This window comes from Triticum aestivum, chromosome 7A (genome assembly GCF_018294505.1).
Source record: "Triticum aestivum cultivar Chinese Spring chromosome 7A, IWGSC CS RefSeq v2.1, whole genome shotgun sequence".
Classification (NCBI taxonomy): domain Eukaryota; kingdom Viridiplantae; phylum Streptophyta; class Magnoliopsida; order Poales; family Poaceae; genus Triticum; species Triticum aestivum.
The window spans coordinates 95,223,306-95,247,697 of record NC_057812.1 but is presented as its reverse complement, the minus strand read 5'-3'; the positions used below and the strand labels follow the sequence as shown (position 1 = coordinate 95,247,697).

Below are 24,392 nucleotides of genomic sequence, written 5' to 3'. Positions count from 1 at the left end.
TCGCTTCTTTTTCCATTTTCTCAGTCTGACATCAGTTTTCCCTGCTAATGAGTGACTTTTCAGTATGTGAAAGAAGAGTTGGTGGCATCCCCAGACTGCTGGCGAAGGATGTCAGCATCATGTTTCCTGCTTCAATGGGAGTAGGAGCGGCAGGAGACGCGAATGTTAACCACTTGTCCATGGGCTGATGACTCATGCCTTCTTGTCGTAAGTCTGTAGGGTTAGTTAAGTACTGCCTCATGAACTGTGCTTAGTTCTTCTGAGCCTTGGTTGTTTATGAACTTCTATCTGGTGATGTTGAGTTGGTGATGCACCATTTTGCTAGTTTCGTCAAGTTTGGTGAAAGGAACAGCTTTATTGTCAACTAAATACAATTAGGTATTCATAATTTCGTTTTTATTTTGATCTTCTTGCGGGTGATGAAGCTATTGGTTATTGCGCTTGTCTCGGTCACTTGATTGTTGCATGTCACTGGGCGCTGGCTGTGTGTGAATTATCATGTGAAATATTTGTTGTTACATCGTTTAGGAAGTCCTGGAATCTTGATAAATTCTGATTTAAGCTTCAAATTTATGTTCTTATCTTCTTTCAGTCCCAGTGTGTCTTCCTGTGCCGGAGATACCATATAAAAACTACGACAAAGTAATCATTTTTTGTATACAATGTCATTCCGTGTTCTCTCTTTCATTGTACGATATATATTATATAGATTGGAACAACTTGTTGCACAGAAGGGAAATGTCAACCGGCTAATGATATAACATTATCATGTAGAAGTTTTATAGGGCTAGCATAAATTGTGAGGGTTAAAAACATATCGGGTGTTTGCTTGCTGGTTTCTTTAATGGAAATCGAAGGGGAAACCCTCTTTTGCTCAAAAAGAAATGTAGAAGTTTTATTGGATTTTATGTGAATAATATAGACAAATGGATAGTGGATTTATTTGAATAATAAATACACCCATCAATTTAATGTTGTGTTTACGCGTTCGGAATCATAGGCACATTTATCATTTTCCAAGCACCAGCTTTTGAGTTAAGGTTGTGCGAATAGCTGGAAACGTCTTGCCTGTTGAGGCCGACGGGTACGTGTTAATATAGGAGGGGCGCACCTCCCGTACAGCGCATACAAAGTAGTTTGGATACAGGAGATATTCAGGGAGAAGATAGAACTTGGAGAGAAAGAAACAACTCATGTATATCTATCCTAACTACCTCCAGGTGCGGGTCAAGGATGACACGCCAATATACGCCAATGTATACCGTACCAATATAACAGCATGTTTGACACCCTCTCTTAATCACAACTTCATCAAGTTGAGATTATGCTTGAAGTTTCCAAAGCTCTTTGTGGGCAGGGGCTTTGTGAATCCATCTGCAATTTGATCTTTGAAATGCACAAACCAGATGTCAAGTTGTCTTTGAGCAACTCTTTCTCTAACAAAATGAAAATCTATCTCTATATGCTTTGTTCTAGCATGGAACACAGGATTGGCAGAAAGATAAGTAGCACCAAGGTTATCACACCACAAGCATGGAGCTTGTTTGCCTTTTACACCAAGCTCTTTCAACATAGACTGGACCCATATAATTTCAGCTGTGACATTTGCTAGTGCCTTGTATTCTGCCTTAGTGCTTGACCTAGAGACAGTAGCCTGCTTACGTGCACACCATGATATCAGATTAGGTCCAAAAAATACTGCAAAGCCTCTTGTGGAGCGCCTGTCATCCAGGCAGCCTGCCCAATCAGAGTTAGAGAAAGCACTGACAAGAGTAGAGGATGACTTGCTGAAATTCAGACCTACACTCAGAGTATGTTTAACATATCTAATGATACGCTTTGCAGCTGTCAAATGAACAGTAGTAGGTGCATGCAAAAATTGGCAAACTTTGTTGACAGCAAATGAAAGATCAGGCCTGGTAAGAGTTAAGTACTGAAGAGCCCCTACTAGACTTCTATATTTTGTACTATCTTCCTGACTCAAAGGTGTACCTTCCATAAGTGACAACTTTTCTGAGCTTGATAATGGTGTGAGAGAAGGTTTACAACCTTGCAGTCCTGCCTTTTTAACCAGATCAGTTGCATACTTAGCTTGAGAAAGGTGAAGTCCATTCGAATGCTTCTTTACCTCAATTCCAAGAAAGTAGTGCAAGTCTCCAAGATCCTTTAACGCAAAGTCTGCACTTCCTTTAATTGCTTCATCAGATGAACTAGTTACAATTATATCATCAACATAGATGAGAACAAATATGCATGTATTGGATCTGTTATAGATGAACAATGACGTGTCTGACTTAGAGGAGATAAATCTAAGTGTTTGCATCTTGTGACAAAGACGTGAGTACCACGCCCTTGGAGCTTGCTTCAATCCATATAATGCTTTATCAAGTTTGCACACATAGGAGGGAGTTTTCTTACTTTCAAACCCAGGAGGTTGTTTCATATACACTTCCTCTTCCAGAACACCATGAAGAAACACGTTCTGTACGTCAAGCTGCCTGAGACTCCATCCCCTGGAAACAGCAATGGACAAAACAAGACGAATGGTGGCTGCTTTTACCACAGGACTAAATGTATCCTCATAGTCTATACCATATCGCTGTTTGAAGCCTTTTGTAACTAGCCTAGCCTTATAGCGATCAATAGTTCCATCAGAGCTCCTTTTGATCCGAAAAACCCACTTACAATCAATCAAGGTTTTACCTTGCTGTGGAGGAACCAAGTGCCAGGTCTTGTTTTTCTTTAATGCCATGTATTCTGCATTCATTGCCTTCTTCCACTTATCATCACGAAGTGCTGCATCAAGAGTCGCTGGCTCATCTGGTTCTCTTGTGGAACAGACCAAGCCATATTTGGTTATATGTTTATAATTTAAAGGCTGAATTAAACCTTGTTGGAGCCGTGTTCGTCGCGAAGGAGGAGCTACAGAGTCCGCAGCCACAGAGGATCCGGAGGGCTGCATGGATGGATCAGCAATAGATCCCGAGGGGGATCCTGCCGCGAACCCAGTAGCAGGTGCAGCAGCAGCCTCAGTCAGCGCGGGGCTGGCCGGATCTTCTGTGGTCGCTGGCTGAGGCGCCTCATCACGGGTGGGTGCAGAAGATCCCAAGGCGGGGACCCGCTCATCATTGCGCGGTCCGGTCGGTTGATCAGCACCGGTGGGGCCAGCTTCAGAGACCCGCGCGGATCCGCGCCGCTGATACGTGATGGGACGGGCGCCGTACCGCGTGCTGCCTGGAGGGACCCGCATGTCGGGGAGGGCCCACGTGTCGATGGTGGAGACGCGCGCATCTGGCGGGGCGGCGCGCACGCCTGCACCTGGCGTCCCTGCACCACCAGATTCCGAGGAGGATCTGGTCAGCGGCTGCGCTGCCGATCCCGAGGAGGATCTGATCTGCTGCTGCTGCGCTGCCGATCCCAAGTGGGATCTGTCCCCTGGCGCGTTGTCTCCTGCCACGGGACACATGAAATATGGCCCGGATTTTTCACCTTGTTGATTATTTTCTTCACAATTTTCTCCTGTTTCATCAACACAAAGCTCATGCATGCCATTAGATGAGTTAGTCAACGAATGATCATCAATATTTAGTCCCCCTTTGTCAAAACTAGTGAGATGGGGGGGGGGGGTAGGAGGAGAATTTCTTCTCGAAGTAGTGCACCGGCGTTTGGGTGGAGATCGGCAAATGGAAACTTAGTTTCATCAAAAACGACATCACAGGAGATGTACACTCGCCCGGTGGAAACATCTAAGCACTTGACACCTTTGTGTTGTGCGCTATAACCAAGAAATACGCACTGTTTTGATCGAAACATGAGCTTGCGGTTGTTGTAGGGACGAAGGTTAGGCCAACATGCACACCCAAATACACGAAGGGACTTATAGTCTGGTTTGGTGTGGAGAAGTCTTTCTATCGGAGTTTCATTATGAATAACACGACTAGGGAGCATGTTGATGATATGGACTGCAGTTAAAAACGCTTCATCCCAGAATTTTAGAGGCATGGATGCGCCGGCTAGAAGGGCAAGGCCAACCTCGACAATATGTCGATGCTTGCGTTCTGCTGACCCGTTTTGCTGGTGAGCATGAGGACATGACACTTGATGTGAGACACCAAGTGTTTGGAAGAAGGAGTTTAACTTTTCGTACTCCCCTCCTCAGTCTGACTGGACAACGATGATTTTGCTGTCAAATTTTCGCTCAACAAGAGCTTGAAAGTTTTTGAACACTTGAAACACATCAGACCGTTTCTTTAAAAGATAGATCCAAGAAAATTTGCTAAAATCATCGATGAAGCTAACATAATAAGTGTGTCTGCCAACAGAAATAGGGGCAGGACCCCAAACATCAGAAAAGATCAATTGTAGTGGTTTGGTAGAAACACTGCTAGAAATAGGGTAAGGCAACTGATGACTTTTAGCTTTCTGACATGAATCACAAAGTGTCTCATTATGACGCTCACCAACAAACGGGAGATTATTTTTCCTAAGAAATTTTTCAACTAAAGAAAAAGATGCATGTCCTAAACGACCATGCCATCGTGTGGACGAGAGCTTGATAGCACCACAAGCATATTTATTTGGTCTTCGAAACTCCGGAATCAACGAATAGAGTCCACCAACGCATCTACCTCGATAGAGAACCGTCCTCGTTGCCTGATCCTTGATCAAAAAGAAGTAAGGGTGAAATTCAAGAAATACATGATTATCAAGGGCAATTCGATGGACAGAAAGAAGACTCTTGTTGGCACTAGGAACATGCAGAATTTTTCTAAGATGAATATTACGATGAGGGGTACGAAATATTGAGTGACCAAAGTGACGTATACTCATACCTTCTCCACTAGCAGTATGGATTTGATCCTTGCCGCGATATTTCTCCTTCATGGTTACTTTTTCGAGCTCATTGGTGATGTGGTTGGTAGCACCACTGTCAACATACCAGTTCGTGTCGACACCATATGAGCCATCAGCCGCCGCAGCGACCTTTTCTTCATCTTGGGAGTCGTAGTCGTCCTCCTCATACTTGTACCAGCAATCTTTTGCTGTATGCCCGACCTTGCCACAGATCTGGCACTTAGGGGTGTCCGGACGGTTCCTGCCGCCGCCACCAGCACCGCGTCCGCGACGTCCTCGGCCACCAGATTGGGGTGGCGCAACACCATGATTGCTGCCGCCGGACCTGTCCTTGTTGCGAGAGGAGCCACGGGAGCAAGAGCCGCCGCCCCGCCCGCGAGTGGCCGCGTTCGCGGATGATTTGAAGCCGCCGCCATCGGCCCCCTGGAAGTGAGCCATGCGCTGATCGAAATTGGATAACATGGCAAATAGTTCATCAAGGGTTACCCCGGTCACGCGAGCGTCGAGGGCAGACACCAAAGGCTGATAGTCGGCGTCGAGCCCATGGATGATGTAGGAGGCGAGTTCGTCGTCGGGGATCGCCTTGCCTGCGGCGGCTAGCTCATCGGCGTAGCCATGCATGGCGGCGAAGTAGGAGGCAACGGAGAGACTCCCCTTCTGCGCGTTGATGAGGGACGTTCGTATGTTGTTGATGCGGCTGGCAGACTGAGACGAGAACATCCCAGCGAGCATCGTCTAGAGCGCGCCCGCAGTGGTGACCATGGTCACCGTGAGCAGCACCTCACGCGTCAGGTTGTTCAGCAGGTATCCCAGAACCTGCTGATCCTCCCGGACCCAGATTGGGTGGAGAGGGTTGGGCGTTGACGAAACCTCCTTGCCGTCCTTGGTGGTGACGAGGAATTTCGCCGGCTCCGGCTGGGTGCCGTCGACGTAGCCGTAGACACCGGCGCCGCGCAGCTGAGGGATGACTTGCGTGCGCCATAGCACATAATTTGTGCGGGTTAGCTTCTCGGTAACTTGGCTATTGAGGCTGGTTTGGGATGCGCCGGAGGTGGAAGACATGGCTAGGGCTAGATGGAGTTTGTAGGGAGCTTTGATGGGAAAAGGATAGCTCTGACTACCATGTGCGAATAGCTGGAAACGTCTTGCCTGTTGAGGCCGACGGGTACGTGTTAATATAGGCGGGGCGCACCTCCCATACAGCGCATACAAAGTAGTTTGGATACAGGAGATATTCAAGGAGAAGATAGAACTTGGAGAGAAAGAAACAACTCATGTATATCTATCCTATATCTATCCTAACTACCTCCAGGTGCAGGTCAAGGATGACACGCCAATATACGCCAATGTATACCGTACCAATATAACAGCATGTTTGACAAAGGTTACCAAATATTGCTGTTCTGGCTATCAGCAACAACTTGTGTTCATCATCATTCAGGCATTACTATTGACATGTATTTTAGACAAATCTCTAGCAGGATGGAGATTCAGCAACACTAAAGCTATGAAATTTCTTAAATTAGTAGTTTCACTGTGATTTATAAGATCGCCGTGTACAGCAGCCTCTTTTGATTTGATATATATGGAAAAAAAGTGAAACTTAACATCTTCCTTTGCTAGCAAATATATGCCAGTTTATCCAAATCCAACTTTAATTTTTCTTGCTCCTATATATTTACATAAATTCCTATTATTTTATTGTCCAAATAGATGGACGCGGCAACGCTCACCACCCATGATGTAGTAACATATATGGGTAGTGTGCTTTCAAAAAATCAAGACATTGACTACAAGTCAAATCTTTGTGCGTTTACTGCAGAGCCTAATCCACTAATTGATGCAATAATCCACTAATGTGATCATCTGTGTGGGTAAGGAAAACGAATGCAGAGGAGATGAGAGCACTATCTAATACAGAGAGCAATAGGGAATGGTGTACCTGAATGCCAAAACTTCAAGACGACAATCGCCTGTGTATAATCGTTTTTTTCGTTCCAGAGGCGTCCTCATGGAGCCTACTTACACACGCTGACACGCCACAATCATCTATAGAATCCATAGTTTTAAATAGCTATAGCCCGCTATAGCCTTTTCAGCAGGGTGCCGCTAAATGGTCTCATGTACCAATAGCCCGCTATAGCTCCGTTATAGCTAATTTGGAGGTCCACCGCTATTTAGCATAGCCAGCTATTTAAAACATTGATAAAATCCTACACATGCAATTGTTTCAGTTTCACGTATGATCGTGGGATAGTTGCGTTGTGCTTCAGTATTGCTCTAGAGACACTGCCATGCAATCCGCCATTTGTAAGCAAGAACATCTCTGCGGAACAAAGCTTAAATGTCAATACTATATGTCATAGGGCACAACCTTAAATCACCTAGACCGTGGTGATACAAGAGATACTTCCATTTCACCCAAGAATCTGTGTCTCCTTTCGTTCCAAAGGATAGGATTTCTATAGGAAAATTTTCTTTAGAGCCATCTGGTTTGTAGGAATTCAATCCTATTTCTATGATGAAATTATTCCTATCCTTCATATTTCATAAGAAAATAAACATCAGCCTAGTGAGAAAAAAAATCTATGATGTGAACCAAAGAGCATCACCTTTCCTATTCCTATTCATAGGATTTGAGATACATGTCATCCCGTTTCCTATGACTTTCCTATTCCTATGATTTTCCTACCCTATGAAATTGATGTGAAGCAATTTTTAGTATAGTATATGATAGTATGATTAGTTTTGACACTAAAAATTGGCTTGCCAATATTTAGGCAGGTCAAAAAATTGTCTAACAATTGATTGGCTATACTCACTATGCACACCTCTCAAAACTTGCCATTTTTTTGGCAAGTTTAGGAACTGTCAAATGCTGGCATGCCAACATATTAGGTAACCTATTTTTGGCAGCCAACCAAGCATGGTCTAAATGGTATGAGTTGGTGAAAGGCAAATGACCATCAAACCCAGTTACTCATGAATTAATTTTGGATGTTAATCCTCACTTAACAGAGTTAATTAATCCTATGTTCAACAATAGTTTTTTTTACATAGCGTATATATAGCTTGCGCAGAATATGTTTGCACATGTTAAATTACTAATCAAAGCCTCAAAGGTAAAGTTGATGTTACCGTATAGTCGGACATGCAACTTGGGTAGAGATTAGCCAACGATAGAAAAAAATAGTGTATTGACATACGGTTCTGCTAATCGACTTTAGTGAGTTCTATCTTGTTGTTTGACAGATTCTTCCTCATGCCCTCCAAAAACTTGACCAATAGGTGGACATCATCTTCACCATCTTGGTATATGATTTCACTAAGCCTAAGGTTCTCGCACTTGAAATCCGCTAGGTCCTCAAAATATGAGTGGCGGCGTTGGATCAACTCCTCTCTAGGTCCAAAATTCGAGACCTGTTGAACAACATGAAGGAATTAATATTACGGATTAAATTGAGTTAAGGTAATAATTCATGAAAGAAGAAGTAGTAGCACCTTGCAGCAGCAGAAAGTGAGCTTCTGCAGGTTATGCGAGTTCCGAAGGTATTGCTGCAGCCCGAGGAAGTCGTCGCTGATATGACACTCGTCCAGGAACAAGGTTCTTAGGTTCTTGAAGTTGTATACAGGAAGATCCTCACAATCTGGATACAAACGCAACTGTAACCGGCCCAGACAGTCATTTTATTATCTTTAAAAGGCTATAAAACTGCGTACAGAAGGGGATGCCAAGAGCAAGAGCAACATACCATGACCACAAACTGCGACAACTGCAAGCTTGTCACATTAGACAGCGCGCCAATAATATTCAGTTCGAGCATAGTTGGGGTGAGGAATTCAGCGTAATGGTACCAGGGCTTCATGTCCTCGATCACGGGCAGATGAATCGATGCATCGACAAGAGACGGCATGCTATGTGGCTCTCTATAATCAACAATGTGCTCAAACTCCCCGTCCAAGCAGAGAGAAACAAGAGCAGGAGTGTCTATAACCAACGCAAAAGTATTATCATCATGACCAAAGGAGACACTATCGACGACCAATTTCTTCAGTGAGGAGGAGGCGATGTTGATATTGCAGGTGATATAGTAGTTGCAGTTTTCCAGTTCCAAGTCCTCCAGAGCAGGGCAGCGGGAGCTGACGTGACTCGCAATATCTTCCATGTTCAAGTTCAGGCCGGAAAGATGCAGCCTTCTGAGCCGGCAAGGGCGTGTGTCATCTAGACCCATGGCGCGGCGGACCCAGCGGTGAGTAAGGTGTCGACGCTGGTACGACCCGAGATTAGTTGCGTGCAGCCGAAAGGCGTCCAGAAACGCGATGTCATGGCTGCCTAGAAGGCTGGTGGTGAAGTCCTCGAAGTTGTTGTGGGTGCCGAACTCCTGCTCGTCGACGTCGAGGCACGACACGGCGCACCAGAGGTGCCTCCACCTCGTGGACAACACGCACGTCTGCGCCACCTGCAGGGCCTTGACGCGCGACATGATGGCGTGGAGGAGATCGTCCGGCAGGGCGCTCAGCCGGTCGTCGTCGTGCCCGACGCCGCCGCCCCCAACACCGGTGTTGCAACCGCCGCCTGCATGGCGCGGCGCCGCCATGAGTCCGATAAGGATTGGAAGGAAGGGAATCGGGGATCGATGTCACAAGGATGGGGTTGCTCGCAGGAAAACAAAATGTCACGAGGGTGGGACACAAGGGCCGGATGGGCCTGGTTGTAGGCCTGTAGGGCCGGGTGTTTTTCCTTTTCTTTCGGCCATCTGATTATACATACATACTGGGGCCAAAAATGCTAGACTTACGGGATTTCCCCTACGGACGACGGTTACGGGATTGCGTGTCCTACTCTCATTCATACTTAGGCAGCTCATGCTTGGTGGTTGAGGGCGTCACCGATCATGCAACGCTGCAGACAATGGCTTGTCGGGAAGCAATGGCGCTCGCCGCTCGGGGACGATTTGATGCTTCCAAAATCTCACAGTTTCCTACGATTGCAAACAGGTGGTGAATAATATTCGGAAGGGCGCCCGGGGTAGCTATATATGGGTCTATCATTACAGAGATTAACTTGGAGCTTTAAGTTTTAATTGTAATTTCATTTTTGAAGGCTGGACTGTTAACCGTGAGGCCCATAGTTTAGCTAAGCATTTTCATAGTCTCAGTCCAGGACGCGACGTCTGGCTGGCTACCCCGCATGATCCGAATGTATTCCCACCTCGTGTGGATTTTGATAATAAAGCTTAGCTTTTCCCTAAAAAAAATCTGATTATATATCTTCTGCTAAAAAAATTGATTATGTACCTTTTCTTATATGTTGCAAAAATAAATAAGACCTGACAACACCAGCGCATCCTATCTTGCATGCAACCCGGTTTAACATCGGGGCACCAAACACATTGATACTGACTTGCACTTCGTTCGAGATAGGGTGGCTCTACGCGAAGTTCGAGTTCTCCATGTTCCCTCCAATTCTCAGTTTGCGGATGTTTTTACCAAAGGGTTGCCATTACAAGTGTTCACAATTTTTCGGTCCAGCCTGAACATCCTTTCGAACGGAGTGCGGCTGAGGAGGGGGGAGGGATGTTAGACTTTGTATTTTCTCCTGTACATTGGAACGTTGATGCCTGTTGTACACACCTGGGTTTGTAGGATCAGACCACGCCAAGGCCTACATGCCTGAGTTGTAGGGCATGCGGTTCACTTCTCCGAGGGTCATATATATGTACTGTGTATTAATTTTGCAATCAATCAAGGAAACATACTTTTCAACTCATCTATGACACGTGAACCAACATGTGGTTGGATGGTTAGACGGATGGTGGTCCCCAGCCCGTCAGGGTTCAAGTTCCGATACTTGCATTATTTATTGATTTATTTCAGGATTTCTGGCGATGCGCTTTCAATGGGAGGAAACGTTTCCGTCGATGACGAGGCACCTACGGTGACTTTGTATATCTCAAGATGATATGCTGGCTCAGTCAGCTCATAGGGGTAGAGTGCACGTGTGTAAATTCATATGGGTGAGTGTATGCACGTATGTATGAGCGCTTGCATCCGTACTGTGTTAAAAAAAACTCATGTATGACACGTCACATATTTTTGCCTGCTGTGTATCCCACTTATCACTAGGTCATACTTTTGCTTAATCTTGCTACATAATACATGTAGGGATCATTTTATTCGCCACTCCTTTTTTTGGCATGCACCATTAATTGGGGAAGCATGGCGAACAAACATGCCCCCGAGTCAGACGGACGCCAAGTTCTCAAAACTAGATGATACTCCGCACGTTGTTGCGGGAATATTTACAATACATTTTGATGATATGTGATTTCTATAGAATGTGAATAGTGATACTACGTAAACTAAAATTGCAAATCCATACGCTTTATTGTGTTTGATTAATATATTATAAAATATCTAATATATGTTTGCATGTTGAGGTGGACATTTTCATATGCATGAATGCATGTTGTGGTGGGCCTTTTGCCATGCATGTTGCTTGATGATGTGGCATGCTTGCATGTTGAGAGAAATATGTTAGTGGGGGCTAGCTATTTAGATATAGAAGATTCCCCCTCCGTAGAAAAAAAAAAGAACCTTCTGGAGAAAAACGATCCATCACTAGCTACCCTAAACTACAAGGGTATGAACTACAAGGGTATGTTTTGATCACACCCACACCAGACACCACACTTTGCCACAATCGTGCTACTAGCTGTTTTGCGGCAACAATTTGTTTCATTGTCACATTTGTGGCACACCGCATATTCTTCGGAGTCCACTCCCACACTTGTCATTAGCACTTTTGCCTCGCCATAATTTCATTTTGGGTGGTGTGGGGGGGAATTGTGGCCAACTATGATTATGAACCAAACATACATGCCCTAGACCCCGCGTCCTCAACGTCGTCATCGATCGTGTGAAACCACACACACATCCAGCTCATCCGCTCCTTGCGATGTGTGCACCGCGTGGCGCCGCCGGCGTGGAGCAGCCGACCTATCGATGGATCGGAGTAGCGAGTGAGCATTGAAGGCAGGGGCGTCGATCGAGACAAGCGCCGGGGAGAGGAGATCGAAGCAAAATATTTCCTATTAATGGTGCTGCATTAATATTATTTCTACGGAATATATGTAGTACTGCATTGTTGATTTCCTATTACTAGTATAATATCCAAAAAAAGATTTCCAATTATAATTAGTACTAGACTAGAAGGCTTGCGTAGAACCAATGGCGTCGCCCACCGCTCCCTGGCTAGCTGAGCTGTGCCGGCGGCAGTTTCCAACCCTTCGCGACCTGCAACCCTGCTAACTTTGTCCAACTCGAGCCTCGAGGAACACATGACCTCCTCGCCGGCTCCTCGTCGTTGACCAGCTCCGTCCCGTCAGATCTCGTCGGCCGACCGATCCGTCTTTCTCCCTGCGCGCAGGTGTGCCAGCACTACGTGCTTGGTAAGGCACGTCAAGGCCGCCAGCCCGGGCCGTGCCTATGGCTGCGCGCTTGCTTGCGGTCGCGCTCTCGGCCGCCATCCTCTTGGTCGCGGTCGGCGGCCGCGGCGTCTTCCCCGTCTCCGGCGCGGGGAGGCCGAGCGTGGAGCGTGAGCTCGACGCGGCGCGAGCAGCCATACGGCGCGCGGCGCGGCGCCATGGCAACAACGCCAGCTCCGCGGCGGGCACGTGGTTCCGCGGCGACGACGTGGACTATGCTCTCCTCGCGAGGGTCTACCGCAACCCGGCAGCCTTCCACCGGTAAGACATGTATATCGACGTCGTCAGCCACCCACCGCCGACGCCAAACAGCAACCGCCGTTCCTTCTCCTGCCGATCTTGATTAATTATTCACACGCGTACTCATGGTGATGGCGTGGCACGGTGGCAGGAGCTACGTGGAGATGGAGAGGCGGTTCAAGGTATACGTGTACGAGGAGGGGGAGCCGCCGCTCCTGCACCTGGGGCTCTGCAAGGACATCTACACCATCGAGGGCCGCTTCATCGAGCAGCTCGAGCTCCTGGCGCCGCCGGCGTCCGGCGTCCGGACGTGGGACGCCGACCGCGCGCACGCCTTCTTCCTCCCCTTCAGCGTCGTCCAGATGGTGGAGCTCGCGTACCGGCCCCTCTCCTACGACCGCGCCCCGCTCCTCTCCCTCGTCGGCGACTACGTCCGCGTCGTCGCCTCCCGCCACCCCTTCTGGAACCGCTCCGCCGGCGCCGACCACTTCATGCTCTCCTGCCACGACTGGGTACGCCCGTACCGCGCATGCACAAAATAATCAACTTTCTCGCTTCTCGCTTCTTCACCGATGATTAGTACAACTTCATTGTGTGCAGGCTCCTGACGTGTCCAAGGGGGACCCGGAGCTGTACGCCAACGGCATCCGCGCGCTCTGCAACGCCAACACGTCCGAGGGGTTCCGGCCGGGGAAGGACGTGAGCATCCCGGAGATCAACCTCTACACCGGCGACACGCCGCGGCAGCTCCTGGGGCCCTCGCCGGGGCTGTCGGCGAGGCCCTACCTGGCCTTCTTCGCCGGCGGGCAGCATGGCCACATCCGCGAACTCCTGCTCCGCCACTGGAAGGGCCGCGACCCGGCCACCTTCCCCGTGTACGAGTACGACCTCCCCTCCGCCACCGGCAACAGCAGCAGCCACAAACGGCGAGGCCGCGACCGGCAGAGCGACTACTTCGCCTACATGCACCGCTCCCGATTCTGCCTGTGCCCCAGCGGGCACGAGGTGGCGAGCCCGCGCGTGGTGGAGGCCATCCACGCCGGCTGCATCCCCGTGCTGGTGACGGACGGCTACGCGCCGCCATTCGCCGACGTGCTGCGGTGGGAGTCCTTCTCGGTGTCCGTGCCCGTCGCCGACATCCCCAGGCTGAAGGAGGTGCTGGAGAGGATACCGACGGCGGAGGTGGAGCGGCTCCGGGAAGGGGTGCGGCTGGTGAAGCGGCACTTCACGCTGCGGCAGCCGCCGGAGAGGCTCGACATGTTCCACATGATCCTGCACTCCGTCTGGCTCAGGAGGCTCAACTTCAGACTCGACCACTAGCCAGTTCAGACTTCTGATCACTGATAATACTAGTAGACAAAAATTTAGAACAGAGAACACCGTGCAACACCCTGGGTTTTCCTCCTAATTAACATGCTCTACATTTTATTCTCATATCCCTTTTTTGACTCTGGGTCACGGAAGATCATGTTTACGGTGAGGGGTTGGGATTTTCGAACGTTTTAACAACAGTTTTTGTTGGACGGGGGTGACAGTTTCTTCAAAGCGGCTTGACATTTTCTCAAATGATGGCTAATACCCGCCATCCTCCCAGAAAATATCATATTATTCTGAAGAAATTGTCACCCCTAATACAACTAAAACCGTAAGAAAAAACACTCAAAATGTCTCCCAGTGAACAGTCGACAGTTAGCTTTTACGAGATCCGAAGATACGGAATTAAAGTAGTTGACTAGGTACGAGCGGACACACTCATGCTAGAAGTCAGTCTTCTCTTTTGGATAGCCTTCCGAGGCTGATTTTGCTCCCACATGATAGTTTTCTTCGTAATGTAGGTTATTATCACGTCAACTACTGAACGTGATTTTTAACTTCTCCTTTAGGATCCTAGTGAAATTTGAGAAAAGGAGAACGCGAGCGCAATAAAATTTTAAAACTATGACTAATGTAAAACAAAAGGTAAAAAGTGATGCAAAATGAACTCACCAACGTGGCCCAAAGCGACCGCAAGTGGGGCCGGGTAGGTGTTTATTGGGGCCAGTTGCATTGTAACATCCCCGGTGTCATGTTACAGTGACCTCACACTAATGGTGCCATGTCATCGAGTTTAACTAAGCCAAATTGCCACTTGATAAAAATCAAAGCCAATTTCAAATTAAACATACAAGTCAAATTCAAATTCAGATTTCAAGTCAAAATATTATTTCTCCAAACTATAAAACTAAAATGTTCGCATTTTAGTATAAATTCCCTTGATCATTTTCATGTTAAAACCAACATCATTTGACTCACCAATACCCTAGTAAATGAAGAAGTGGCCCAATAGCACTTATGTGGAGCATTTAAATTCAAACATAAATTGGATGGATTTGAAACAACCCCCAAACCTTGTGGGCAACTCCATAGTATCGCCAAGTATTTTAGTGACAAGTCTCCCATTTAGTGAAAATCATTTGGTACAAAAGAAAAAGACAAAACAATAGCTAAAGCAGAAAAAAGAGAGAGAAAAGAATAAAAGGAAAACCACAACTGTGCACTTAAACGACCCAATGAACAGTGTAGCCTAGCCCATGTCTAGTCTCCTTCAACCTCTTGTTCATCTGCGTCGCGCTGGAGGCCGCGCACTCGCTCACTCCATGGAAGGCCATGAGGCGACCATCCGACGATGCCCCGACGAGGGTAAGGCCACCCGACCTAGATACGTCTCCATCATAGCTACTTTTCCAAACTCATTTGCTTTGTTTTGGACTCTAATTTGTATGATTTGAATGAAACTAACCTGGACTGACGCTGTTTTCAGCAGAATTGTCATGGTGTTATTTTCGTGCAGAAATAAAAGTTCTCGGATTGACCTGAAATTTTATGAAGAATATTTTTGGAATATATAAAAAATACTGGCGAAAGAATCAACCAAAGGGGACCCACCAGGTAACCACAAGGGTGGGAGCGGGCCCTACGCACCTAGGCGCGCCCCTGGCTTGTGGGTCCCCTGGACCTCCTCCGACCTCAACTCCAACTTTATATAACCCTGGGAGAAAAAAATCAGACAGAAGGATTCATTGCGTTTTACGATACAGAGCCACGCCACCTTCTGTTCTTCATCGGAAGGGCTGATCTGGAGTCTGTTCGGGGCTTCGGAGAGGGGGATTCGTCATCATCATCATCACCAACCTTCCCCCATTACCAATTTCATGATGTTCACTGCCGTGCGTGAGTAATTCCATCGTAGGCTTACTGGACGGTGATGAGTTGAATGAGATTTATCATGTAATCGAGTTATTTTTGTTAGGGTTTGATCCCTGGTATCCACTATGTTCTGATTGATGTTGCTATGACTTTGCTATGCTTAATGCTTGTCACTAGGGTCCGTGTGTCATGATTTCAGATCTAAACCTATTATGTTTTCATGAATACATTTGTGTTCTTGATCCAATCTTGCAAGTTGTAGACACCTATTACGAGTTATGATTCACATACCCCAAGGTGACAATAATTGGGATTCTTTCTGGTGTTTACTGTAGTTTGAGGAGTTCATTTATTCACTAAGTGCTAATGCTTTGGTCCCGTTCTTTATTAAAAGGAGGCCTTAATATCCCATAGTTTCCATTAGGACCCCGCTGCCATGGGAGGATAGGACAAAGGATGTCATGCAAGTTCTTTCTCATAAGCACGCATGACTATATACGGAATACATGCCTATATTATATTAATGATTTGGAGCTAGTTCTGTGTCACCCTAGGTTATAATTGTTGCATGATGAATGTCACCCGACATAATTATCCATCACTGATCCATTGCCTACGAGCTTTTCACATATTGATCTTTGCTAAGTTACTTTGCCGTTGCCACTGTTACAATTGCTACAAAACCGCTGCTCTCACTTTTATCACTGTTACCGTTACTTTCATATTACTTTGCTACTAAAAACTTTGCTGCAGATATTGAGTATTTCAGGTGTGGTTGAATTGACAACTCAGCTGCTAATACTTGGGAATATTCTTTCGCTCCCCTTGCGTCGAATTGATACGTCTCCAATGTATCTATAATTTTTGAAGAATTCATGCCAATATATTATCATTCTTGGAATATTTTACAATCATTTTATAGCAACTTTATATCATTTTTTGGGACTAACCTATTGACCCAGTGCCTAGTGCCAGTTGTTGTTTTTTGCTTGTTTTTTACATCGCAGAAAATTAATATCAAATGGAGTCCAAACACCGCAAAACTTTTTGTGGATTTTTTATTGGCCAGAAGACTCCCGATGGGCCAAAGCAGCACCTGGGGGGTTCCCACAAGGGGGCCATAACCCACCAGGGCACGCCAGGGCCCCCTGGCGCACCCAGGTGCGTTGTGCCCACCTCGGTGACCTCCCGCACCCCTTCTTTGCACTACAAATTCCCAAATATCCCGAAACCCTTCGGGGTTAACCTAGATCAGAAGTTCCGCTGCCGCAGGGCTCCGGAGCCACCGAAAACCAATCTAGACCCATTCTGGCACCCTACCGGAGGGGGGAATCATCTCCGGTGGCCCTCTTCCTCATCCCGGCGGCCACCACGATGAGGAGGGAGTAGTCCACCCTCGGTGCTAAGGGTTTGTACCAGTAGCTATGTGTTTTATCTCTTTGTCTCTCGTGATCTATATCATGGTCTCTGTTAATATAGTCGGATCATATGATGTTTCTCCCCTCTATACTCTTGTTGTGATGAATTGAATCTTTACCCTTTGAAGTTTTGTCATGTCGGATTGAATGTTCAGATTTGAGAACACATGATGTATGTCTTGCGGTATGAATACTTGAGGCGACATTGGGGTATCTTATTGATTCACTTGATATACGTTATGGCACTCAACTTGTGGATTCCTGCGGTGATATTGGGGTAATCTATGCATAGGGGTTGGTGCATGTTTTTATTATATTTTCTCCGATAGAAACTTTGGGGTCTCCTTGTAGTTCTTTGTGTGGATTGAGTATTATGAATATGAATTTGCATTGGTGTTATGATGACCCACAAGTGTAGGGGATCTATCGTAGCCTTTTCGATAAGTAAGAGTGTCGAACCCAACGAGGAGCAGAAGGAAATGATAAACAGTTTTCAGTAAGGTATTCTCTGCAAGCACTGAAATTATCGGTAACAGATAGTTTTGTGATAAGGTATTTTGTAAAGAGTAACAAGTAATGCAAGTAACTAAGGTGCAGCAAGATGGCCCAATCCTTTTTGTAGCAAAGGACAAGCCTGGACAAACTCTTATATAAACTAAAGCGCTCCCGAGGACACATGGGAATTATCGTCAAGCTAGTTTTCATCACGCTTATACGATTCGCGTTCGGTACTTTGATAATTTGATATGTGGGTGGACCGGTGCTTGGGTACTGTCCTTCCTTGGACAAGCATCCCACTTATGATTAACCCCTATTGCAAGCATCCGCAACTACAATAGAAGTATTAAGGTAAACCTAACCATAGCATGAAACATATGGATCCAAATCAGCCCCTTACGAAGCAACGTATAAACTAGGGTTTAAGCTTCTGTCACTCTAGCAACCCATCATCTACTTATTACTTCCCAATGCCTTCCTCTAGGCCCAAACAATGGTGAAGTATCATGTAGTCGATGTTCACATGATACCACTAGAGGAGAGACAACATACATCTCATCAAAATATCGAGCGAATACCAAATTCACATGACTACTTATAGAAAGACTTCTTCCATGTCCTCAGGAACAAACGTAACTACTCACAAAGCATATTCATGTTCATAATCAAAGGGGTATTAATATGCATAATGGATCTGAACATGTGATCTTCCACCAAATAAACCAACTAGCATCAACTACAAGGAGTAATCAACACTACTAGCAACCCATAAGTACCAATCTGAGACTTAGAGGCAAAGATTGGATACAAGAGATGAACTAGGGTTTGAGATGAGATGGTGCTGGTGAAGATGTTGATGGAGATTGACCCCCTCCCGATGAGAGGATCGTTGGTGATGACGATGGTGACGATTTCCCCCTCCCGGAGGGAAGTTTTCCTGGCTGAACAGCTCCGCCGGAGCCCTAGATTGGTTCCGCCAAGCTTCCCGAAAGCTTGCTTATGATTTTTTTTCTCCACGAAAGACTCCATATAGCCAAAGATGAGCATCAGAGGGCTGCCAGGGGCCCACGAGGGGTGGGGCGCGCCCAGGGGGTAGGGCGCGCCCCCACCCTCGTGGACGGTGGGTGCCCCCCTCTGGTACTTCTTTTGCCCTATATTTTTTATATATTCTGAAACGTTCTCCCGTCAAGTTTCAGGATTTCTGGAGATGTGCAAAATAGGTCTCTAATATTTGCTCATTTTCCAGCCCAGAATTCCAGCTGGCGGCATTCCCCCTCTTCATGTAAACCTTGTAAAATAAGAGAGAATAGGCATAAGTATTTACATAATGTGTAATAACAACCCATAATTCAATAAATATCGATATAAAAGCATGATGCAAAATGGACTTATCATGTTATTCTAGTACGAACTCTAGGATAGATCGAACGGAAACAATTGCTTTGTGTTATTTTAGTACGAACTCTTGAATAGATCGAATGGAAAGAATAGCTTTGAGGTGGTTTCGTACCCTACAAACAATACCTATCTTTTGTTCTCTGCTAGTAGGAACTCGGGAGTGATTCTTTATTATACTTTGAGGGATAATCATATGATCCAACTATGTTAGCATTGTTGGGAGATTGCACTAGTGAAAGTACATACCCTAGGCTTTGTTTTTAAACATTGCAATACCGTTTTTCTGCCCGTTTACTATTTGCTACCTTACTGTTTTTATTTATTCAGATTATTAAAATATATTTCTATCATCAATATTACACTTTTATCACCATCTCTTCGTCGAACTAGTGCACCTATACAATTTGCCATTGTATTGGGTGTGTTGGGGACACAAGAGATTTCTTGTATTTGGTTGTAGGGTCGTTTGAGAGAGGCTATCTTCATCCTACACCTCTCACGGATCGATAAACCTTAGGTCATCCACTTGAGGGAAAATTGTTACTGTCGTACAAAACTCTGCGCTTGAAGGCCGTCTACAAGAATAAAGTTGCATAGTAGAAATCAAGCTCTTTTCTGGTGCCGTTGCCGGGGAGGTGAGTGCTTGAAGGTATATCTTTAGATCTTACAATTGAATCTTTTAGTTTCTTGTTTTATCACTAGTTTGGTTTATAAAAGAAAACTACAAAAAATGGATTTGAGGTTGCATCATATTATTCATCTTTATAATGTATTTCGTGAAAATGATGGGAAGGGAAATTATGCTCAATTGATAGAAGAAGAATTCAACAGAATGTTTGCTATAAATGATGAGCATGATTGCAATGTTATTAGTATGAATTCTTTGAATATCCATGATGCTAATGATATGCAAAGCCATAAGCTTGGGGATGCTATGTTAATGAAGATGATATTTTTAGTCCCCCAAGATTTGATGTGGAAATTTGTTATAATGATTGCGTGCCTCCTATTTATGATGATTATAATGATGAAAGTGGATTTGGAGAGGTCATGACTTTATTTAGTGATGAACCCACCATTTTGGATGAGGCTTCAATTGACTATGATAACAAAGTTGCTATCTATGACGATTATGGTGATGACATGTATGCTATAAAGAATAATGATAACCATGAAACTTGTCATCGTGATTTTAATTTTCACTCTCATGTTATTTATTTTGTTGAGTTTGCTCCCACTACTATTGATGAGAAGAAATTTGCTTATGTGGAGAGTAACAAGTTTTCTATGCTTTTGTGTCATGAAAAGAATTCTTTATGTGATGGTTATATTGTTGAATTTATTCATGATGCTACTGAAAATTATTATGAGGGAGGAACTTATGCTTGTAGGAATTGCAATAATATCAAGTTTCCTATCAAGTTTCCTCTCTATGTGTTGACAATCTTGAAGTTGTGATTGTTTTGCCTTCCTATGCTAGTTGATTCTTGTTCCCATAAATTGTTTGATCACAAAATCCCTATGCATAGGAAGTGGGTTAGACTTAAATGTGCTTGCCATGTGCTTCATGATGCTCTCTTTGTGTTTCAATTCTTATGTTTTATGCGAGCATCATTGAAATCACCATGCCTAGCTAAAAGGCATTAAAGAAAAGCGCTTGTTGGGAGACAACCCAACACTTTTACCTACTGTTTTTGTGTTTTCACATGATTAGCCCTAATGTAGTAATCATGTGTTATTGCTTTTTTAAAATAAAGTGCTAAGTAAGACCTTTGGGATGGCTTACGGTGATAGTTGATTTGATCTTGCTCAAAAACACAAACTTTTGCGCTGAGGAAATCAATCCTCATTTTTAACAGAAGCGTGATAAAATGCTGATTCTTTTTGCAGAATATTAATAGATAAATTACTCAGGTTTTCCTATTTGTTCAGAATTTTTGGAGTAGCAGAAGTATGGTTGGAGTACAGATTACCACAGACTGTTCTGTTTTTTGACAGATTCTGTTTTCAATGTATAGTTTGCCTGTTTTCTAGTTTCTATGGATTATAGTGCTCAATATAAATTGTGGAAATGATATGCTACAGTAGGCATTGTGCGAGAACAATTATGAATCTTGTCTTTGACAGTACCAAAGTGAAATGGTTTGCTCTTTATCACACTAACTTCTCTCACGAAGTTCCGTTAAGTTTTGTGTGATTGAAGTTTTCAAGTTTTGGGTGAGATTTCGATATGAGGAGAATAAGGAGTGAAAAGAACCTAAGATTGGGGATTCCCAAGGCACCCCAAGTTAATATCTAAGGAAGATCCAAGCAACTAAGCTTGGGGATGCCCCGGAAGGCATCCCCTCTTTCGTCTCCAACATTATCGGTAACGTCACTTGAAGCTATGTTTTCATTCGTCACATGATATGAGTTTTACTTGGATAGTCATTTAATTTTGTTAGTATTTTCTTGCTTTTATTTATAATAATGTTTTTCATCTTTTATCTCAATAAAAGTGACATCTATAGCCCTTAGTATGCTTATTTTACAAGTCTACATGTTGCTTTTTGAAAACAGAAAGTTTATCGATGTTGCAAAAATTACCTAGAAAAGTCAGAAAGTGATAAAATATTGAAACTTTTTTTCAAAATAAGATCTAATAAATTTTCTACAGTGTGGTAAAATTTTCATAATTTTTGGAGTTGAATAAGTATTGATACTCTTGCATTCTTTACAGATTGCACTAGTTTGGCAGATTGCTGTTATGTTTGCATTGTTTGTAAATGTTTGCTTGTTTAATGATTCTATTAGAGGATAGTATTATTAAATATGTAGAGGCATTTCGTATTCAATGTTGAATAATAATTTTAGTGATTTTCTACAGTAGATAATGATAAGGTTTTTGCATTGGTTTATACTAACTTATCTCACACGTTCTTGTTGAGTTTTGTGTGGATGAAACTTTTGAGATTTAGGAAAACCGTGATATGAGAATAATTAAGGAGAAACAAAAGCTCAAACTTGGGGATTCCCAAGGCACCCCAAGATAATATATCAAGAGGTCTCAAGCATCTAAACTTGGGGATGCCCCAATAGGCATCCCACCTTTCCTCTTCAACAATTATCGGTTAGTATCGGTTGAGCCTAAGTTTTTGCTTCTTCACATGAGTTGTGCTATTCTTAGAATTTCATTTTAGTTTCATTTTGCTTGCTGTTTTAATAAAATACTTAGATATGAAACTTTTTAAATAAAATAGAGTCCTCAAATAGTTGCCGGGGAGGCTAGGTAAGCGGCATTCACATCCCGTCAACGAAGCTCTTTTCTATGGAATTGCTCTAGTGCTTCACTTATATCTTTTTGAGCACGATGTGCTTTAGTATTTTTGAAGAAGTTCTCTCTTGCTTCACTTAAATTAATTTGAGAGAAAGAAATATTATGTTCATGATCTTCATTTATATCTTTTTGGAGTAGCTTGTCATTTACTCTTATGCTTCACTTATATCCTATGAGTAAATTGTTGAATAAATTGAATGTCATGAAGTTGAAATCATATCATGCCTAGTGGTAGCTTGACATAGGGTTTAGAAAGTGAAATCTTTTGAGGCTTGACAATCACAATATTGGTCATCCAAGCAATTCACAAATAATTAGTATAAGGAAGAGAACTTTCACATGCAAATACACTATCTTGGAAATCTTTTGTGATTGTGAGCCCCCATCAAAATATTATATGCCAAAATTGTTGACATTGAACAAGGAAGACAACATAATGGTTTATGTTTGTTCATATTCACATATAAGTTATATTGTCATAGATCCTGCAACATGTGGTGCTTTCCCCCCATCTTTTCTAGCCAAAAATTCCGCACCAAGTAGAGATACTACTTGTGCATCCAAAAAACCCTTAAACCCAAATCTTATTTTCAAGAGTCCACCATACCTACCTCAGGATTGAGGAAGATCCTTCAAGTAAGTTGTCATTGGTGCAATAAGGCAATAAAAATTGCTTCTAAAAGTGTAAGATCATTTAGTGTAAGAGAAAATTGAGCGTTGTACGAACTTGTGATGGTAAAGCAATAAAAGCGACAGACTGCATAACAAAAGTTGCAATCACAAGGGGAAATATAATGTGACATTCTTTTGCACTAAGGGGTTGAGCATACAAACAAATAAGCGCATGGCAACCCCTGCTTCCCTCTATGAAGGGCCTATCTTTTACTTTTATGTATTTACTTTTATGCAAAGAGTCAAAGTTCTTCTCTCTATTCCTTTTTCTTTTTTTCTTTTGGCAAGCATCATGTGGTGAGGAAAGATCTAGGAACATATGTCCACTTGAATATGGGTATCATGAGTTATTATTGTTGACTTCACCCTTGAGGTGAATACGTTGGGAGGCAAAACAATAAGCCCCTATCTTTCTATGTGTCCGGTTGAAACATTTTGCTCATGTGTATGCAGTGAGTGTTAGCAATCATAGAAGACTATATGATGGTTGAGTATGTGGAGCTCTTACTTAAACTCTGTTGAATAAGTTGAATTGCAATTGCTTGGTGACTGAGAACATAGGTTGTTGGGTTTCAAGAGAATTCATTGTTTGAACCTTAACATGTGAATGGGTTGCCACTATAACATGAGAAGTTTCATAAGAAAGAATTGCTGTTATAATGCTAGGAAAAAGTGATTGAAATTATCATTGATCAAACTTGTGCACTTTGCTAGCATTCACACTTCATAAATTATTTCTTTTATCATTTACCTACTCGAGGACGAGTAGGAATTAAGCTTGGGGATGCTGATACGTCTCCAACGTATCTATAATTTATGAAGTATTCATACCAATATATTATCATTCTTGGATGTTTTACAATCATTTTATAGCACTTTATATTATTTTTTGGGACTAACCTATTGACCCAGTGCCAGTTGCTGTTTTTTGCTTGTTTTTTACATCACAGAAAATCAATATCAAACGGAGTCCAAACACCGCGAAACTTCTTGTGGATTTTTATGGGCCAAAAGACTCCCGATGGGCCAAAGCAGCACCTGGGGGGTGCCCCGAGGGGGGCACAACCCACCAGGGCGTGCCAGGGACCCCTGGCACGCCCAGGTGGGTTGTGCCCACCTCGTTGGCCTCCCGCACTCCTTCTTTGCACTATAAATTCCCAAATATTCTGAAACCCTTCGGGGTTAACCTAGATGAGAAGTTCTGCCGCCGCAGGGCTCCATAGCCACCGAAAACCAATCTAGACCCGTTTCGGCACCCTGCCGGAGGGGGGAATCAAATCCGGTGGCCATCTTCATCATCCCGGCGGCCACCATGATGAGGAG

General features: G+C 44.2%; 2 protein-coding genes across 2 annotated transcripts; one reads left to right on the top strand and one right to left on the bottom strand.

Annotated features, from left to right (window-relative positions):
* Positions 1-8,013: 8,013 nt before the first annotated feature.
* Positions 8,014-9,502, bottom strand: LOC123154756 (MEIOTIC F-BOX protein MOF-like). Its single transcript, XM_044573398.1, has 3 exons — positions 8,607-9,502; positions 8,356-8,517; positions 8,014-8,274 (listed from the first exon to the last, which is right to left on the bottom strand). Exons 1-3 carry the CDS (start codon positions 9,450-9,452, stop codon positions 8,068-8,070), a joined length of 1,215 nt encoding a protein of 404 aa, XP_044429333.1. The 5' UTR covers positions 9,453-9,502; the 3' UTR covers positions 8,014-8,067.
* Positions 9,503-12,035: 2,533 nt separating this feature from the next.
* Positions 12,036-14,009, top strand: LOC123151236 (probable glycosyltransferase At5g25310). Its single transcript, XM_044570982.1, has 3 exons — positions 12,036-12,602; positions 12,733-13,093; positions 13,182-14,009. The coding sequence occupies exons 1-3, from the start codon at positions 12,343-12,345 to the stop codon at positions 13,899-13,901; spliced, it is 1,341 nt and encodes a 446-aa protein (XP_044426917.1). The 5' UTR covers positions 12,036-12,342; the 3' UTR covers positions 13,902-14,009.
* The last annotated feature ends 10,383 nt before the right edge of the window (positions 14,010-24,392 follow it).

Coding starts and splice junctions, on each gene's coding strand:
- LOC123151236 (XM_044570982.1), top strand. CDS start 12,343: ATGGCTGCGCGCTTGCTTGCGGTCGCGCTCTCGGCCGCCATCCTCTTG. Junction 12,603..12,732: donor AACCCGGCAGCCTTCCACCG/GTAAGACATGTA, acceptor GCACGGTGGCAG/GAGCTACGTGGAGATGGAGA. Junction 13,094..13,181: donor TGCTCTCCTGCCACGACTGG/GTACGCCCGTAC, acceptor CATTGTGTGCAG/GCTCCTGACGTGTCCAAGGG.
- LOC123154756 (XM_044573398.1), bottom strand. CDS start 9,452: ATGGCGGCGCCGCGCCATGCAGGCGGCGGTTGCAACACCGGTGTTGGG. Junction 8,518..8,606: donor TGTCGCAGTTTGTGGTCATG/GTATGTTGCTCT, acceptor GGCCGGTTACAG/TTGCGTTTGTATCCAGATTG. Junction 8,275..8,355: donor TCACTTTCTGCTGCTGCAAG/GTGCTACTACTT, acceptor GTTGTTCAACAG/GTCTCGAATTTTGGACCTAG.